The 19,598-nt window shown below is 40.5% G+C and overlaps 1 protein-coding gene across 1 annotated transcript in view; it reads right to left on the bottom strand.

Annotated features, from left to right (window-relative positions):
• The window catches only part of LOC103186531 (cullin-5), a 38,863-nt gene that overhangs the window by 878 nt on the left and 18,387 nt on the right, over positions 1 to 19,598 (bottom strand). Inside the window, exons 6-18 of the mRNA XM_042334310.1 lie at positions 19,125 to 19,270; positions 18,446 to 18,526; positions 14,735 to 14,828; positions 13,143 to 13,273; positions 11,249 to 11,356; positions 10,792 to 10,856; positions 10,026 to 10,158; positions 8,825 to 8,956; positions 8,252 to 8,375; positions 5,371 to 5,546; positions 3,994 to 4,155; positions 3,043 to 3,161; positions 1,169 to 1,292 (exon numbers count right to left, since the gene is read on the bottom strand). Of these exons, the coding sequence (XP_042190244.1) occupies positions 1,169 to 1,292; positions 3,043 to 3,161; positions 3,994 to 4,155; positions 5,371 to 5,546; positions 8,252 to 8,375; positions 8,825 to 8,956; positions 10,026 to 10,158; positions 10,792 to 10,856; positions 11,249 to 11,356; positions 13,143 to 13,273; positions 14,735 to 14,828; positions 18,446 to 18,526; positions 19,125 to 19,270 (1,595 nt within the window). The remainder of the gene's footprint in view (positions 1 to 1,168; positions 1,293 to 3,042; positions 3,162 to 3,993; positions 4,156 to 5,370; positions 5,547 to 8,251; positions 8,376 to 8,824; positions 8,957 to 10,025; positions 10,159 to 10,791; positions 10,857 to 11,248; positions 11,357 to 13,142; positions 13,274 to 14,734; positions 14,829 to 18,445; positions 18,527 to 19,124; positions 19,271 to 19,598) is intronic.

Genomic DNA, 19,598 nt, shown 5'->3' with positions numbered 1-19,598 from the left:
TAAACACAGTCACTCCACTTTACAGTATATCCTGTGAAGTGCTTTCATACATCTTCCCAATGTGAAAGGTGCTACACTAAATGCAAGGATTACTATTATTAAACTACAAACAACAAGCTGGGATCAAGGTGATAAGAGTGAAAGCATTATTTGTAATGTTTTAAGAATTAATCTTCTCTCCAAGAACTCCATTCTCTAACTAGGAAGGCATAAAACTTAAAATTGATGTCACAACAATGCCATGGCTGGGATTCTCCCACTCTATGTACAGAAAAATGGAGGGAGATTTATCCATGTACATTCATTCCATGGCATGAGAAACATTGAGAACATTCTTCTTTGTGCAAGTGACCTTATTCTTTTAATATTTGAGCACCATTGGTCTATAGACCCGAGACTCGGTAACCTTTTGCTTACAGTAAAAAGCATTACACTGCAGTATGTTTCAACAATTTAACAATAAGCTAACACATGTTTGTTTAGACAAGTGAAAATAATTGTTGTTAATTAGATTAGTTCTAATTAACAGGACAAATGGATCGATTGGGTGTAGGTGGTGATGGGGGAGTAAGAGGTCACATCTATTACCTGAATGATAAATTGTTCCCGAAACAATCACTTGGATAAACAGATGTCTAGTTATTCCTTTGTAAATGTCAGAACTCCTCAATTGCCTGAATGATTTTTGACTTTATGTCGATAACTCTTATGATAGGGTTAATACACATGGTAGATTAATAAAGTTCTATGTTACTCTGCTCAATTGCATTAGATTTCTCAGATCACAAAATTAGTAGCATGGGGAATCATGATTCTGGCCATGAGATTAATTGCTTCTAACTAGTCCAACATGAGTACAGTTATGAGTCTGTTTGGAAGAATTTTATGCTTGATTTGCAGATTGTATATGCAAAACAAATTCTACTCCAGAGGTTTTATAGGGTTTTCTATTCACCTAAAAATAAAGTTCACAACTGCATGTGTCGTGGAAAAGGGATAAAATATTAACAGGGGAAAGAGCACACAATCTTAAAATTGTGAAGTCCTCAAATTCTTGTCGATTTAACATAATAGTTATGTAAATGTTACATTTCATTTATAATGCAACTTGTAGAGACTACATTCATACCGCTCAGATTTGTAACTTTTAAAAAAAGGTCAAACGTACCTGGGTGCGTAATATTCTCAGTTGGACTATTCCTTCATTTTCTTCTTCCCTCATTCTTTCTGTAGTTAGCTGTAGTCTTCCAATTAAATTAATTTTCCCCCTCTTCTGAACTTTGCTGTTCTTTCTGTAACAGAATTGTGCAGGTCTCAGAAATAAAATCACTGCTAGATTTTTCCCTCAGAGGGGCTGCTCACATTCGTTAGCAGTATATACAATTTTAAATGGGATTGAGAAAATAATAATAATAATCCTTGCATTTGATATAGCGCTTTTCACATCTTCTAGACGTCTCAAAGCGCTTCACAGAATATACCGTAAAGTGAATTGACTGTATATTTGTGGGCGAAACATGGCAGCCAATTGCGCACAGAAGTGTCCCACAAACAGTCGTGGATGAGTGACCAAATTATTATTGTATTTTTTCTTGAGGGATTATTATCCCCAGAAAAGTAATCAGCCAATCGACCAACAATCAGGCTCCCACCCACTGCGAGGTAAACAGAGGCACGTGGAGCAAGGAAACCTGCCCAACATTTCACCCTGCCGGGAATAGAACCCAGGTCTCTCACTTGAGAGGCGAGTGATCTAACCACTGAGCTATAGGACTCCACAATGATGGGTCACCTTTAATATTCAGTAATTATTAGATTCCTAGTGACACCATTCTTCTCCCAACAATGTGGTAGTTGCTTATCATGCAGTAACTATTGAAATAGTCTAAGCTATCCATTTTGCTCAGCATGTTGCCTCTCCACTATTGGCTCTCCTCCTTAGGCCAGTAAAATAAACTCAAGCAAACATTTGGATGCACTGAGATAGCAGAACAGATGACAGATTTAGCATTGCAAAGGGCAATTTCAGGACCGGCATGTAATTTGTTATCCAGAGGGTGATTAATGACTTAAACAGGTTACCAGGAAAGGTAGTTGAGGCTAGAAAGCAGGACTCATTTTAAAAAAACACAGCTTGATATTGTGACAGGTGGACAATTCTTTGTGCAAGTGACCTTATTCTTTTAATATTTGAGCACCATTGGTCTGTAGTCCTGAGACTCGGTAACCTTTTGCTTACAGTAAAAAGCATTACCCTGCAGCATTCCTGAAGGATGAGATAAAATAAGCCAAAGGACCTTCTTCACCCAAACCTCTATTGTGATTCTGTGATTAAAATATGTAATAATAATCCTTGCATTTGATATAGCGCCTTATCACACTGAGAAGTCTCAAAAGAGTTTCACATGATATACTGTAAAGTGAATTAACTGTATATTTTGTGGGCGAACTGCGACAGCCAATTGCGCACAGCAGTGTCCCTCAAACAGTTGTGGATTGAGAGACAAAATAAATTTTTGAAGGGATTATTTAAAATAGCTATGAAATATTTTAAAGTGGGCCTTAGTAAGGGTAGTTCGCCTTGTCATACTCAAGTAATGTATAATGTGCCAAATAGTGATTTTCTGCATTTCCGTTGCTTTAATATTACTTCCACAGGCACTGAATATTCTTGTTGTCAGGACTCCCCCAAAAGCCCCAATTAAACTCAATTGGTGCTGCTGCAGTTCCTGCTCTTGTCATCAAAGTGACCTACTGCATGTCCCAGTTACGATAAACCAACCATTTCTCAGTAAAGGGAGAGAATGTTTCTATAGTTGGTTTGGGGAGTCTATTTTTAAGTGATAATGATTTGAACAAAATGCACTCCTGACAGACTTCGCTTCCCTGTTCGAAAACAAATGCCAGAACAAAAGAAAATCAGTATCAATACACTCAGGAGAATCGTTTTGTGGACTATCAAGCATAAATAGATTAATCCTGTCAAGGGTTAATTCATACCTCTAACGTAAAAAATATTTGGAAAATATCCTCGATACTTACATTAAAGAAAAATCCTGGTTCACTGAGAAAAGAGTGCCTTCAGTGAAGTCTTTGGGTGAGTTGACCTGAGGTTCATAGAGTAAAACCTGACGTTTCAGTTTTGGAAAAGCTACAAGAGACTGTTGAGATAAAATAAAATCAGTGTGATTCACTGTCCCATTGTAGTGTTTCATTTGACAGAAATTATTTCTGGCCTAAAGGTTTTGGTCAGTACTTCACTGAGACACAAATGAGTTTGAGTAACTGCAATTCAAATTCGTAACACTCATACTGAAGTATTTGAAAAAATATATTTGATATAATGCCTTATCATGTTGTCTGAAAGTGCTTCACAGAATTTTATTGCAAAGCGTACTTAAAGATTATATTAACTCTGGAATTGTATTCAACTTAACAAATCTTTTGACATTCATCTCCTAACCTTTCACCTTCATTAAATGAAGATTTTGGGCAACCCGGAAACATGGGTTGGAGGGGTTCGTATAGGGAGTGGTGGGAGAGGAAGGAGTGAAACTGGGAAGCAATGACTCATTCAAGGGCCTTAGAAAGGGAGTTTGGAGATGGGGCGGTAATTTGAGAGCAGGGATGGATCCAGGGAAGGTTTTTTGAAGATAAGGGTGATGATGGCTGCCTCCTGTTCACTTGTGTGAACAGGAAGCAGTTTGAGATGTGAGGGGCGCAAGGGCATTGAGAGTGGCGGAGAGGGAGTTGTGGAGGAGAGTGACAGGAGAGGATAAATCATTGTGAGAGGAAGCCCAGAGGGGAAGGAGTTCAGATGACTCCAGGGCACCGGAGAGGGAGTGAGAGGAGATTTTTTTCCAGCGGCAGTAGGAGATGGAGGTAGGTCGGGTGGCAGGGAGAGGGATGGAGGAGTTAAGAGAAATGAAGTAGTGGTTCGACTTGGAGACAACTATAGACAACATAAAAATTAGACTCAGAAAAGTAACTCACCCATAATGTCCGCCTAAGTTCTGCATCTGGAAGCTCAGTTGCTAACTTTAGATTTTCAAAACTAATCTTCTCCCGTGGTCTTTGGTTCCAGGCAAACAGCACAGCCAACTGAAAGGTGGTCACCTCCAAGTCATACTGGCCAACCTCATTTTTAAAAGTTATCTGTTTAGAAACAAAATCAACCTTACTAGCTTTCTTGACAAGAGGATAACTGTGTGTGCCAGCTCTTTTCCCATTTACAATCAGCCCACAGAGCACTGCTACACAATGAACACTGCAACTCTGATTTTCTTAGGAACAATAAAGTTACAGTACATTCTGATAATTCAATAGAACATTCTGTTTGTGCTTTTTTGAGGGGAAGACAGGTAAATAAGAACAGTAAATAAAAACCCATCACCATGCATAAGAGTCTCTAAGATGAACTACTGAGAGCTGTAAGGGTGTGTGGTGTCAGTTTGTCTGGTATGGAGTACATGCAGATTCTAATCTTCCATTTCCACGATTTACCACATAAATCTGCAGCACAGAAGGCAGCCATGTGGCCCATTATGTCTGTGCTGACTCTTTGAAACAGTAATATATTCAGTACTTTTTCCTCATATCAAATAAATTACTCTTATTTGAGATATTTATCTGCGTTGACCACCTTTCTGGCAGAGCTTTCCATCCCATCTTTAGACATCTGACAAATACAAGTTTAAACCCTCAAGGTGTATACTGGAGGAATTCCTTGCGAATCACATAGTGAGCAGCACAACTCAGGTTAAATAGTATGAGAACACTGCCAACATCCTAACTGCAACCTGGACACATATGTCTCACCATTGACCGATGGTTCTGGTTACAGTTGGAGATGTAACAGGAGCTGCTTATCTTCTCATATCTATCAAAATAGAGATCAAGCCCTGCATGTATGAAAATTTGTTCACGAACCCAGGTGATGCCTTCCAGCAGGTGTCGTACTAAACCTCAGAGGTTTCTCATCAGCTACTTGATTTACAAATGTAATTTTGTTGTTGTTGATCAACATGGTAGAAGGATCTATGCAGGTTTTAGAGGTCCAAGTGCAATATCTAGTTTGCTCAGGCCCAGGTTCTTATGTGAAGGGTCGTGGCCAAGAGGCATGTGAAGCTGACTGTACAGTAATGGGCAACAGGTCAGCGTAGGCCACAAATCCACCTCACAGCTTAGTTCTGGATCTTGTAAAGGGACTAAGGGAAACTCTACTGTTCCATGCCAAGGAGCTCGGAATCATTAAAGAGACCAATTTTGATGCACATCATATATGCCATAATTTTAACTTGCGTTGGGACTTTGAAATCAGCACTATCACATCACAATTAAACATGAAGACCGATGATAATAATAACTCACAATTCCATTAGACATGAGGTGATGCCAATGCAGCTTTCTACCACTGTGATTCTTTTTGTAGAATTCCTCCACCTCAGGGATAAGATCTTCCAGCTCAGTTGGCAGAGAAACAAATACCTTTTCTGAGCTCCGTGACCAGGCACCAGCATTTAAAATCTTGATATTCACAGAGTCCGCTAAACAATTAAGTATTCAAACAGTTAACCAAATAGATAAGACAACATTTGAGGGGAAACAAATTGCAGTAAGGCTTATATTTTCTGGTACTGTAGTAATAATTTCAGGAAAGAGTAAATCCCTGGTGCATCAAAATTAACCCTTTCAATTGCCAAAAGATTCTTCAACGCATCTAAGATCTAATAACACTGAATTATTTTAATTTCCAGGAAGAAATACAGTTTTTTTTAAAACAACTTTATATAGAGAATAATATACAATAATTCTTATATTTGATATAGCACCTTATTATGTTTTTGAGAATCTCAAAGCGCTTCACAGCATATACTGTAAAGTGAATTGACTGTATATTTTGTGGGCGAAATTCCAGTTATAACACAGTGGTCTGGGTCCATAAACTCCTAGATTAAAATTAAGTGAGAAAAATGCAGACTTCAGCTGACGTCGCTTGCTGTGTGCAAGCACTGCTGATGTTGCTTTCTTCATGAGATGCGGTTAGTGATACTTCCTGCTCCACAGCAAGCAAGAAGCAACATCAGCCCCACTCTTGCTCATAGTACACAATGTGCAGGAAGTGACAGCTGCAACCAATCGAACCAGAAGGCAAACCAATTTAGTACCAGAATCCGGGTACACTGCAATTCCAGTATAGATCGGGTCAACACATCACACGACAATGGGCTGTAGCGACCTGTGTGTGTTCTAATGGTTTGCCCTATAGATTGTTCTCTGTACCTTAACAGTGGATATAAAGTGTTTTATAAAGTGCTTCATTAGAATGCAGTTGGGGTTTGAACCCTGTCATTAACATACCCAAATTATCTAAAATGGATACAACAAGAACAACAAGATTTCATTTATAGAGCGCCTTTCACGTCGGGAGGACGTCCCAATGCGCTGGACAGTTGGGTCAGGACCCGAGCAGGGGGAAATGGTCAGGGGAAGGGAGGGAGCGAGGAGGGGGTAGAGAGTCAGAAGTGGAGCTGAAGGCACGGTCAAAGAGAAAGGTCTTGAGACCGGCCTTGAAGGAGAAAAGGGAGGAAGCAAGGCGAAGGCACTGGGGGATGGAGTTCCAGAGCCTCGGGGCTGAGAGGCCCAATCCATTGCAGCTTCATTGCCTGCTCACAGAAAGACAAAACACCGGCAGGCACGGGCTGTCAGGTCACCACCGATGTTGCTTCCTGCGCATGAGCTGTGTTAACTGTGTACTTATATGTGAATGTGGAAGCCAATTGGTGCACAGAAATGACCGACAAACAGCCATGGAGTGATTGATCTAGTTTATCGAGGGGATTGTTGAACAAGACACCAGGACAAATACCCTTCTCTTTCCAAATATGGTCAATACCTGATAACTTGTCACTGCAAAGGAAAAGTGTTCAATGAGAGTTATCTGGAGTGGCAAGTTAGGTAGAGGTCCTCCTGGGCCACAAAGAAACACTCTGACTAGTTGTGGGGGCTCAGACTGGTGCGGGGGCTCAGACTGGTGAGGGGACTCATTGGAGGTTGGGTGAGCATGCTGTGATGCATGTCAGAGACCGCTCATCTATTGGAGAGCTTATACATGACAGGATGTTACTTCCTGCGCGTGAATAGTAGCACCTGTGTATTTATAGGGCGGCGAGAAGGGATGGGAGCTAGGATACAGCCCTCCAACAGACCAGAGGCCGCTATGATGCAACCGATCAATGTGGAGTCCTGTAGCTCAATGGTTAGAGCACTCGCCTTGCAAGGGAGACACCCGGGTTCAATTCCAGGCAGTGCGAAACCTTGGGCAAGTTTTCTTACTCCACATGTCTAATAATCCCTCTAAAACAACAAAAAAAAATTGGTCATTTTCAATCCACGACTGTTTGTGGGACACTGCTGTGCGCAATTGGCTGCCGCGTTTCGCCCACAAATATACGGTCAATTCACTTTACAGCATATTCTGTGAAGCACTTTGAGACCTCTAGAAGACATGAAAAACACTATATCAAATCCAAGGATTATTATTATTATTATTAACCGAGCATGCACACCCAACCTCCACTGAACATCAGCACCAGTCACAGGATAGGGCCTTTGTGTTGCAAGATGTAGCCTGACTCAGTTATATCACTCTCTTTTCTGAGTAAGAAGGTTGTGTATTCAAGCCATTCATCAGAACTTGGAATCACATAGTCTAAGATGACACTCCAATGCAGTGCTGGGGGTGTATCGTATTGTCAGAGGCGCCATCCTACGAATGAGACAATAAACCGAGGTCCCATCTGCGGGATCTTTTAAAGTCTACCTGAGCAGGTCATACACGGCTTCAGTTTAACATCTCACTCCCAACAATCCTAGACCATGATGACCTCGAAATAAGCTATTTTGGCTTCCCCAACTTGGCCAGTCTGTTAACTCTCTGCACATGAGCAGTAAATGCAGAAGAGCTGACTGGCGTTTGCTCCCCATTATTGATCCAACTATTATAGTACAATGAGCCTTCCACAGCACAGCGCTTCACCCTGTTACTGAAAACATTTTGCTGCATGGTACGCTATTCACTTTTGTTGTCCTTATTTTGAAACCATGACCCTTTTTTTGAAGTTATTATATTAATGTCTTTAAGACACAGGAGTGAAGTAATGTTTGAACAAAGCAGCACAATTTCATGCTTATTTTTATACATTGAACATATTCAGAGCTTGCTCTTCCAAAACTCAAAGCAAATACATACCTGGCAAGGCCAACTTATTGTTTTTGTGCATTTCTTTGAAAGCCTGGTTCAGGTCTTCAGAAACTTTAATATCCTGAAACATTCTGGCCAGTTTGTTTACGTAGTCAGCAGGCATGCCTACTTCCTGTACACATATGCAAACTAAATATTAGAAAAATCGAGTCTTGTAGAAACTAAATACTGGTAAATATGAGCAACAGACTAGATGTGCACGATTTCTAAACATCACGTTGACACCAAAGGAAATAACTGTACCAACTCTTGAAACACTGGTGATTTAAATCAAGTCCAAAATAAAATAAGCTGCTTGAGCTCAACTCGCTACTAAACTTCACACTGCAAAGAATATTCTTACAAAAAGGTCATTGAAAATTGGTTCATAAATTTGGAATAAGTTGGGAAACAAACTTAACCCAAACATAATGGCTACCTATGATCTGCCATGTTCCTACACAAGATGTTCAGATCACCTTCCTGTCTAAAATAGTAACTGGATAAAAAGGATTCTTCGGGGACATATTTCTGGGCCTTGGGCTTGAGAGAGAAGATAAATAAATGTTCATATTTACTCACTCTGAGCCACTCCACCATATTTTCTTCAATCTCACTGTCTGCTGATATATCCAGGATCAAACGTCTTGTTAAGTGAGCTTTATGGTATCTCATAAAGACATCTTTGTTCTGCACATACTTAAGTACAAGTAGCTGTTAAAAAGCAAAGATCAATAAAAAATTAAGCAGCTATTTTGTTTGATGAATATCAAATCTCAAGTCAGCTATAAACAAAGGCCAACATGTCCAAAACAATTGTGTAAACTTATTTTTATCTTACTGCCTCCTTTATCCTGCCCAGGCCTCTACGTGCTTGAGAGGAGGTCCCTGATCACTGCCAACTACCTGGCAGCTCCTCTTCACTTTGCCTCACCTTCTCGTCAGGGTATTCCACACTTGGCATGTCTCAGATCAGAACCAAATGGCAATTTAACCTGAGTTAATACCCACTCGGTGCTTTTGAGAATTGGTGTTTTGATACTTTTGAGCCACCAGGCTGTCAACCACCAGCTAAACAAAATGTTCAATTTGTGGTAAGAAGGGAATCTTGATTTTGATGATTTATGTGCATGATAAAGGTTCTTAGATACTCTGCATGCAGTTTTCTCTAAAGCTTGGATTTTCTGCATCATGCAGTGTGACTTCAGAGTATAGAAATAAACCAGATACCCTGTATGATAAGTCCACTTAATGTGGCTGCACAGACCAACTCCTACTTTCTGCATGAGACTACCAATAGATGAGGTCAGATGTGATTAGTGGATAGACTCACTTAATGAATCACTCCAAGACTTTATACTACCTGAAGGGCACTATATAAATGCAAGTTGTTGTAGTCACAGAGAAGTTCCAGTGCACATCACAATGCATATCAGATTCTGATATCAGATGGTATTGGGTTGATTAATAATTAATCCACTGATGAATAAAAACATTGAAAAAGACCATGTTTATTGTTCCTTTACTGTAGTTTATTGTTCCCTTATTGCTCCTTATGTGTAGAGAAGTGCAGTCAAATTAGAGATTTAATAGCTGAAATAGTGCAATATGATTTCCATACTGAAGTCATGCACTATACTATAAAAAATCCTCAACATTTTAGAAAATTTTAATTGTGTGAAAAGCTGAGGCAGTCAGACAAAAGTAACCCAGAGGCACCGCCATACAACTCAGGGATAAGTTTACATTCCATCATATATAGTATTCACAAGTATATACATACCACTTCCTTTAACTTTGCTTCAATTTCTTCCGAAGCAAGTTTCTTACTAAGTGGTGTTTTTCTTAGCAACATGTCACAGTAATTTGCTAGTAGTTCTGGGCACTTTGATTCAGGCTGAGTTTTCAACCCCACTCTAGAACGGAAAACGTGGAATCCAAAATACAATGGTCGTTTGAAAAATACCACTTTACTCGCATCAAACGAATGTAGTATGATTTGATAAAGCAATGTCACAAACCGCATTGGGCATGCTTTGATAGTATCTTAACATCCTTAATAGAATTACTAATAAGTGATTCCTTCTCTCTCCCCTCCTCCCCAATTAAATACCATTCCCCAGTACTTTGATAATACCCTGATTAAGACAATCATTAGGTGTTAGACAAAAGGATTATCAAATGCAAAGATTATTATTATACAATGGCTCAGGATGATTCATATAATAATTTTTACTCTGAGAAGATAATCATTTCTACCAGACACTGAAGGGAATATAGAAACAGGAGTAGTAGGCCTTTCAGGCAACTGAGCATGTTCCACTAGTTTATTCGATCACTGCAGATCTTTTAATCTTATTTCCACACCGTTTCTCCAATTCCCTTTATGCCCTTACTTTCCAAGTATTTCTCGGTCTTTTAATTAATTCTGCCTCAATACCATCGGGGGCAGTTTATTCCACATTATCACAACATGAAGAAATACCATTAACCATCATTAATTATGCATACAAATAATTATGTTATCACCCCAGAAATAAAGATCTTACCCTTTTTGCTTCAATGGCAGTTCAAGTTTAAATATGGTAGCATCATTCACAACTGCCTTATATGCCTGTTTTGGAAGACAATTTTTCCCATCAAAACACACACTAAGTAATGTTGGCAAGTTAACTTTTCTTTTTGATAATGCAAGTTGGAATAAATGTAATCTAGGTAAATAATTTGCCAACAAAGTACAGTTAATCCACTTTACAATATATTCTGTGAAGCGCTTTGAGACATCTCAACAACTTGATGAGCCGCAATATAAAATGCAATGATTATTATTATTATTTGATAAGCTAATAGACAGCTTTTAAAAGACATACAGATCTGTTTCTATATTAGGCACATCTAAAGAAGGATAAATTACCTGTTATATAAGATCAGAGATTTGTTTGCAAGCCAGTAACTGCATTATAACATTCAGAAAATCAAAAGTAAATACAGTTACTTTTAACTTACTTTGTCTCTAGCAGTAAGAAAGCGAGGGTCATCCTGAAATGCTTCTTTGACCAGCTTACTAAATCGATTAAATAATGTAAGCAATTGCTCTACATATTTTTCAGAATCCTATAACAAAAAAACATGCAGTTTATCATCCAAAATAGCCCATAATAATATATTAGTGCTGTGACTCGACGAGTCAAGCATTAGCTGACATCTAATCAGAATCAAATGTTCTCCCCTCCCCAACTTACATTGCTGAACTTGACAGGATCAGTAGGATTGCCAATTGCAGCAAGTAGACACCATTTTTTTGCAGGTTCCACCTTAAGTTATATTTCACTACCCTCTAGAGAGCCTACCCATTCATTACAAGGCAGAACTGGCAGAGACCATGGAGCTATACGTAGGCACCCACTCGATGTTTCAACTAGAATTCAGGTATATCACTTGAAAGACTTTGAAGGAAGAGAAAAATAACTATGAAAGTTGCTAAAATGCTGGCGTGGGAACTAATTTCATGGCTGACACAACTAATATTTCACAAGGTTTGAAAATCAAAGATAGTATGCGTACATGAATGGTTTGCAAAGGCTGCCAAGATCTAAATTTATGCTCACTTAAAGAGCAACAAGCCTACATATGAGTTATGGATACTTTTTACACCAGCTTCACTGGTGAGATCATTTAGAAGTGAAGTGGGTCTTTTTTTTATTCTCTCCACTGAAAAGCTCTCTCTGTGCCAAATCATTCCTGGCTGATAAATCTTAATATAACAGGGAAGGAGAAAGACTGGATAACTTATTTGGAACACTCACATAAGCTGCATTAACTGCATCTCATCTTGCCTCTGCACTTCCCCTACCAAAAAACTCAAAACTCTGCACTAATACAATTAGGCTTGTCAGTTTCCAGCATTAATCAGTCAAAATCAAAATTTGACAGTTTTTCTAATTTCTCCAAAACAACGAAAATTAATTTTTCAACAGATTGTTGAAGCATTGTTGATACTTAGGGAGACAGAGTACAAAAGTAAAAAGACATTAAAGCTAAATTTATGCAAATCATTGGTTAGGCCACAACTGGAAGGTGCTATATCAATGCTAGTTGTTGTGTTCAGGGGTGACCTGTTAGCACTGGCCAAAATTATGAGGTGTTTTATTAGGATAAATAGGGAGAACTTATTTCCATTGATAGGGGAGTTAATCACTAGGGGACATATTAAGATAGCTACGAGAACTGCAAAAGGAGAACCCTAGAAGGATTTTTTTCACCCAGAGTTTTTGGGATGGAACGCTATCTCGGATGAGGGAGGCGGAGTCTACTGTTACTTTCCAGAAGGAAGTAAACAGGCCTGTGAAAGAGATGTGCTTGAAAGGATATCGGGATAAGGCGGGGCATTAGGACTGAATTGATCTCCTTACTCTGTGAGCCAGTGCAGACTTGATGACCCGAATAGCCTCCTTCTGCGCTGTAGATTTCTACGTTTCATGTTTTGAACAAGCAAAATGTCTAACTTCTGGGTCACAGATCGCATTGAGGTCACTTCCTGCATGCTGTGCATGCACATTACACACCGGCAGTGTTGCTATCATCAGGAAGGGCAGGAAGTAACGTTATAGGCACTGCTGTGCGTTGAGCATATGCACACTGCACAGAAAGTGACATCTGTGGTGACCTTATGCCCCTGAAGTTGGTTGTTTAGGGAGTCAAAAACCTCAATGAAAATCAGAAAAATATCCGGAAATAAAATCAAGCTAAACAATAATTTTTTTAAAAAATTGGCAAGTCAAAATGAGTGAGCAACTTTTCGTAACACCTTCAACATTCTTGCTGAATGAATAAGAATGTGCTTTCTCTTTGCACAACTAATTTTCAACCAAAATTTAAAGTTCTACATTTATTTACTTACAGTAGTTATAGTTTCTGCAGCTGCTACCATATCTGCTAAACCAGCACTGATGATGTGCTCTTCCAAATCTTTTAACATTGGTTCAATCCCATTAGGAACTTTATCCATCAGTGTAAACATCAAGTGTAATTCTGCACAAGTTAATAAAAAACATTAAAGCTATTACAAGGTGACAGACAGTTTAAAAATTCACACAGGTAGGAAATCACAAGCACTTTATGATTGATATTTTTTGTCAACTGTTAAATCTAGATTGATAAGTAAGACAAAAGTATTCCAGCTCATATATCGTCCCAAAGGGTCAGCAAATCATAGAATATCGATCAATTCAGCAATTGCAACCCTTACACAAAGACCGAAAATCTAAGGACCAATGCTTTGTATTAAATCTTGATCAGTAAATACGAAAGCAAATTCTAAACCATTTATGTCTGCTCTGAATATTAACAAATCTCAAAACATCAATTAAAACAGCAAATAAAATGGTTTTACATCAAGAAAACCTAATGAGTAATGTCTATGTCTGACACTGGCTCAATCTTTTAATTAATTTAGCGACTGAAGCTCATAAAACATTTGGCATAATTTATTTTACATAAACACAACCAGTTATTTTTGGTCCAAACGTATTTCAATTTTTTTTGAAATTTGACAAATTCCAAATTCCTAATAAATCAACCAACCAACTACGCAGCATAATTCAAATATTTATGAATTGATTCTTTAATTCTTTAACTTACATTACCACTACAGATAAGAGCCATGTGCTGAGCTATCATCTGACCTTCCTCAAAGATTCCTTAATAGGAACAAAGGAACATAGGAATTAGGAGCAGGAGTAGGCCATTTGGTCCCTCGAGCCTGCCCCGACATTCAATAAGATCATGGCTGATCTAACCTAACTCCATCTGCCCGCCTTATCCCCATATCCCTTAATCCCTCTATCCTTTAGGAACCTATCAATCTCAGTCTTGAATATGTCCAAGGACTGAGCATCTACAGCCTTCTGGGGTAGAGAATTCCATAAATTCACTACCCTCTGAGTGAAGAATGGACTTGTATGTGTATAAAAGAGTGCACGTCCGAGTCTATGTGTACACGCATTTGTATGCGTACAAGGGGGTGTATATTCACATATGTGGATGTACAAATGTAAGTATGGAAATATAGACAAGATTGGACTCACATGTAAAGCCTCCTGATCATGCTCACTCTGACTATCTACACTCACATAACAATCCCCACTCGGGTAAGATATCAGTATACAATTGACCCCTGTGGATGATACTCCAGTGTATGTCAGTTTCTTCAGGAGAGAAAATTCAACCGGTTAAAACAAACCTGCATGGAACTAGTATTACGCATCATGTACCTCCCATCACAACGTCTGACAACAATAACTTTACCAGACCACAGTCTAGCCAATTTGTCCATTTGTTTAAGTGGGGTAATACAGTAAGTATAATCAGGAAATATACAAAGCCAAGTGAAAAAGTGAATCTGTAAAATAAATCCAACAGAGCAAGTGTTCAAGTTTTAAGTTGAAAGAGACTTAAATTTGTAGGAATACAGAGGGATATAATTTTACTCACTATCTGTCTCATTTCGTTTGATCATGCCTGGGCATTCAGCAAGAATGGTTTCCTTAAACGACGTCACCAGAGCATTCACACAGCATTCCATTAGCTGAAATGGAAAGACCTGTAGTGAGCAGAGATCTTACCAGCGTTTGTGTACTTTATTAGTCAAGACTAAATGATACTACTTATACAACACTTAGGAATTTTGAACATTACCACGCAAAAAAAACCTCAAAAACCACGGCTGGCACCATGAGGATCCGGCCAATCAGGATTGCCAAAACAGGGGGAAAACAACTGTTTTTGGAATCCAGACAAGTGGGAACAACGGAGTGTGACTGGAGCGGTGCGGGGAGCCTGGAGCTTTTGGGCTCATGGCCTCCTGCGAATGGCGAGTCTGGAATAAGGCTCAAAGTCTACAGACGAAGCGCTCCCTGGAATGGGGCCCAAAGTCTACACCGGTGACTGGTGCCTGGAACAGGGCTCAAGGACAACACCGGTGTGGGGTCCGATGCCCCCAGCGGCAACCAGATCTACTGAGGGGACCGAGGCTACTGGTGGTGGGCGGAGCCAGCGTGGGATCCGTGGCCTTGGCTGGTCCAGGTACCAATACGGCCATTTTAGACTCTCCGGCCGAACCAACCAATCACCAGTCACCTGCCGCGTGACGTGACTTCCACCTGCAACATTTGAGCCTGGAGTCACTAGGACTACTGCTCCAGCGGGCTCACCATGCCACACTGCTCCCCCACCCCCATCTTAGTCTCGGCATGCACATTTTTGTTGCTGCCATCGACCCGAGCTGCTCCCACCCGTTCTCTACCCTCCATTACTCCTGCTCAATCCTACTCTCCCACCGCCCTCCCCGCCTCCTATTACTGCTTGACCGTCCCACAGCCTCCCTCTGCTCCAGCCTGCGAATCCTCAGACGCACCCACCAGAGTAGACGCCGCTGGCGGTCCAACAGCAGCCACCCTCACGGCCTCATCCTCCACCTCCGCTGCAAACCCATTGATCTCTGACCCCGGGGCCAACCTCTTCTACCTTATCCACATCCCCACCCTCCCTGTCAATCCTCCCACTCCCCCCCACCCCGGTCTCTCCCATTCCTCCACCACCAGCTGTTCTCTCCGTATCGGCCTACAATATGTCTGCTCCCTCTCCAGCAAAACGCTCATCATCCAAGACCTCATTGTCAAGTAGAACATCGACATCCTCGCCATCACCAAAACCTGGATCACTCCAAGTAACACCTTCCCCTGACCGAGGCCACACCACCCGGCTATAACTTCCATCATACCCCACAACCTAACCGCCACGGTGGTGGTGTGGCTCTCATCTCCCGATCCCCACTCGGCCTATCCCCTTACTCCTCCGGAACTTTCCCTCCTTTGAGTACCTTACCTTTTATCATCCCTCCAACCTTTCTCTCAAAATTCTCATTATTTACCGCGCCCCCCGCCCGACCCTCCCCCACCTTGTCTCCCGCCTCCATACCTTAGGCATCGACAGCATCACCTTCCAGGGATGCACATTCCATCTCACCGAGCCAGTCCAGAAACTTGGGGTCTTGTTTGACCTTCAACTGTCCTTTCTACCCCACATCCATGCCATGACCTACTCTGCCTTCCCCCACCTCCGCAGGATTGCCCAGCTCCACTACTACCTCATCCCTCATGTCGCCAAAACCATCATCCATGTATTCATCACATCTAGGCTCAACTACGCCAATTTCCTGCTTGTCGGCCTTCCGAACTCTTCCCTTCACAAACTGCTGATCATCCAGAACTCTGCAGCTCATGTTCTCTCCTGCAACAGGCTCCGTGACCCCATCACTACCACCCTTACCCGGCTCCATTGGCTCTCGTTCCCCCGGAGGATAGGATTCAAAATCCTTATCCTCAAGGCCCTGCACACGGCTTTGCTCCTCTCTACCTCTGCAACCTGCTGACCCCATATCAACCTGTCCGCTCCCTCCACTTAGCAGGCTATGGTCTGCTCCACATCCCCCACTCGCCCGTCCCACCTTCACCTTTCTGCCTCCACCTTTTGGAACTCCATCCCACGGTCCCTTCACCTCGCTTCCTCCCTTGCCTCCTTCAAGGCCAGTCTCAAGACCCTTCTCTTCGATTGTGCCTTTGGTCGCCCTCCCACCTCTTTGCCTTCCCTCACCCCTGCACCACCCCTCCCCCATGCTCGGGCCCCGACACCTGACTGTTCAGCGCTTTGAGATGTCCTCCCGAAGTGAAAGGCGCTCTATAAATGTAATTTTGTTGTTGCTCAAGGCATGTCTCAAAATCCTCCCCTTCGACCAAACCTTTGGCCACCCTTCCCGATCCTCAGTTTGGGTCCAAATCTCAGTGCCTTGGGACATCCTCCCGACCTGAAAGGTGCTATACAATGTAATTTTGTATTGTGATACTGCATTCCTCCTTTAACATAACTCCATTGCAATTCAAATTTACATTGGGAGGACGCCTCAAAGCGGTTCACACAGATAATAGAGCTGAGCTGCGGGGGGTGGGGGTGCGTGTGTAAAGGTGACTGACAGCACAGTCAAACAGATCCTAAGCTGGAGAGACTCCAGGATGATGGGTTGGATCGAGCGAAGTGGGCTGGTGTGTTTTTTTGAGACAGGGGAGTAACTGGGGCAAAATACACAGCCATTTTGCAGTAAATACTGCAAAGCACTTTCAGACATTTTAGCAACGATAAGGTACTATATTAAACACAGGGACTATTAACAATTGCCATAAAGTAGTCATCTATTCATCAAGTAGTCATAAAGGATTCTCTTGCCAGTGAAATGTTATTGCTTAAAACGTTAAAAATCTACAAGCGATCAAAGTAAGAATTACCAAATTAAACTTCCTTTATAATAAATTATTCACTGCAGTCCGGGGGGGAGTTTAACCAAAATTATCCATCTCGGAAACAGTGCAAAACTGCCTACTTGTGGATGAAAAAAATGACAAAATAAAGAACTGATATTCATTGGTCTCATGTTGGGTGTATGAAAGTAAGAGTCCTGGGAAAGGATATTGTCTAATCTCTCTCTGTGCTAATGCAAAGACTACAATTCCCAATGAGAAACCCAGTAACTGGAGTGGTGCAGTAAAGTGTTTAACTTAAGACAGGATTGGTAGGTCAATGATGTGGTTATCGCACGGTATCGTTTGAACTTTGCAATCTACCATGGTCCTTTGCAATCCTATATGTTCAGAAATTTTGTTTTTAAAACCTAAGTTTAAATGAAGCAGTTACAAGTAACTATATTCTATGATAAAATAAACTTCCTAAACTTGAATATATAAGAACATATAAGAAATAGGAGCAGGAGTAGGCCATTCGGCCCCTCGAGCCTGCCCCCGCCATTTAATAAGATCATGGCTGATCTTCTAACCTAATTCCATTTATCCGCCCTATTCCCATATCCCTTATTCCCTTTACCAATATTTGCTTGAGCATGGATTCACACTTCTAATGTGCACACAACAATCCCATTTTTGGTTATATCAATTGAAAATGCTACACCAAACCTAGTACTTTGAGTGCATTACTTTACACCCTCCTTATAGTTGCTGGATATTGAACAATGGCAGAAGTCTGTGAGGAGATTGCATTCTCTCTCACCCAGAAAAATCCCAAGAAGTCTAAGAGAAGATATTGGAAGGGCAAGCAAATCAATGAACAAAAGTCAAACTTTTTCAAAGATATACTTACAGCCTGAACAGAGTTACATTCTCGCCTGGTTTCTAAATATCGAAGCGCCCTCTTCTCTTCCTCTTTTAATTTAGCATCTGCCTGTTGGGAGGGATCCACTTGCATTTAATACAATTCACAAATATCCTTTACAGTTGATACAAATGATGGACCATAAACTACTTTAACACATTAATTCTTGTGCAAAAATAAGGCATTTGGGGATGAAAATCATCATACTGTTCCACCTGGGACCAGACTTACTCATTTATGTAGCATATCAATTTTAACTTTGAAACCCATTTTCTGTATTTAAATCAAGTATAAGGTAAACAGGGGCATGCATAAAGGGCATGTAAATGGGACTGAAAGGATTGCTCAAAAGAGCCAGCACAGATATAATAGGCTGAAAGGCTTTCTTCTGTGCTGTAAATTTCTACTGTTCTAAATTACAGAAAACCACTTTCAAAATTGAAGACTGCATTTAAGAATTTGACCAATTCTGGATGCTCTGAAATGCTCTATTAATAGACTAAATCTGGACCCAGGTGGAATTTCTACCCATATAATTGCAATTCAATTTTCAGGAGAGTACAAGATTTTATATAATAATCACATTATATTAAAACTAAAGCATTGCAACATTGTTTTCAAGCATTTTCTCAAAGACTATTATTACTTTGTGAAATATACAACTTACATATTTCATGTAATTTTGTACACCATTTTGCTGCAAGTAAGATGGTGCTTGTGTCCTATAGAACCTCTCAGTTGAATCCAAATAAGCCTTTTCAAAATTATCACGATAAATCTGAAGCTTGTCCTCTGGATTGGAACACAGATTAACTGTAATTAAAAGGAACAAAAATACATAGACTGATGAGATTGCTTTGTATTTAGGATTGAGATATTCAGTCTAATTTATTGTGAAATTGTATTCAGTGACTAAAATCCCAGTAATTTACAAAGCCTTGTTCTTATGCTAGCTTTACTATAAACTTATTTTGAGTTCACGTTAAAACACTTCACGGAATGCATCAATAATCTACCTTCAGCCTTTTAAACTAGTGGTAATCTCAATGTTTGTAGTTTTGCTATGGTTCAAACACGCTTGGATTTCCCATCAACTGTAGCTGAGAGATTCCGTTTGTGTTTTCGTAAACGTGATAAGAGA

This window comes from Callorhinchus milii, unplaced genomic scaffold (assembly GCF_018977255.1).
Source record: "Callorhinchus milii isolate IMCB2004 unplaced genomic scaffold, IMCB_Cmil_1.0 Scaffold4, whole genome shotgun sequence".
Classification (NCBI taxonomy): Eukaryota; Metazoa; Chordata; class Chondrichthyes; order Chimaeriformes; family Callorhinchidae; genus Callorhinchus; species Callorhinchus milii.
This window is presented reverse-complemented; position numbering and strand designations above follow the sequence as displayed.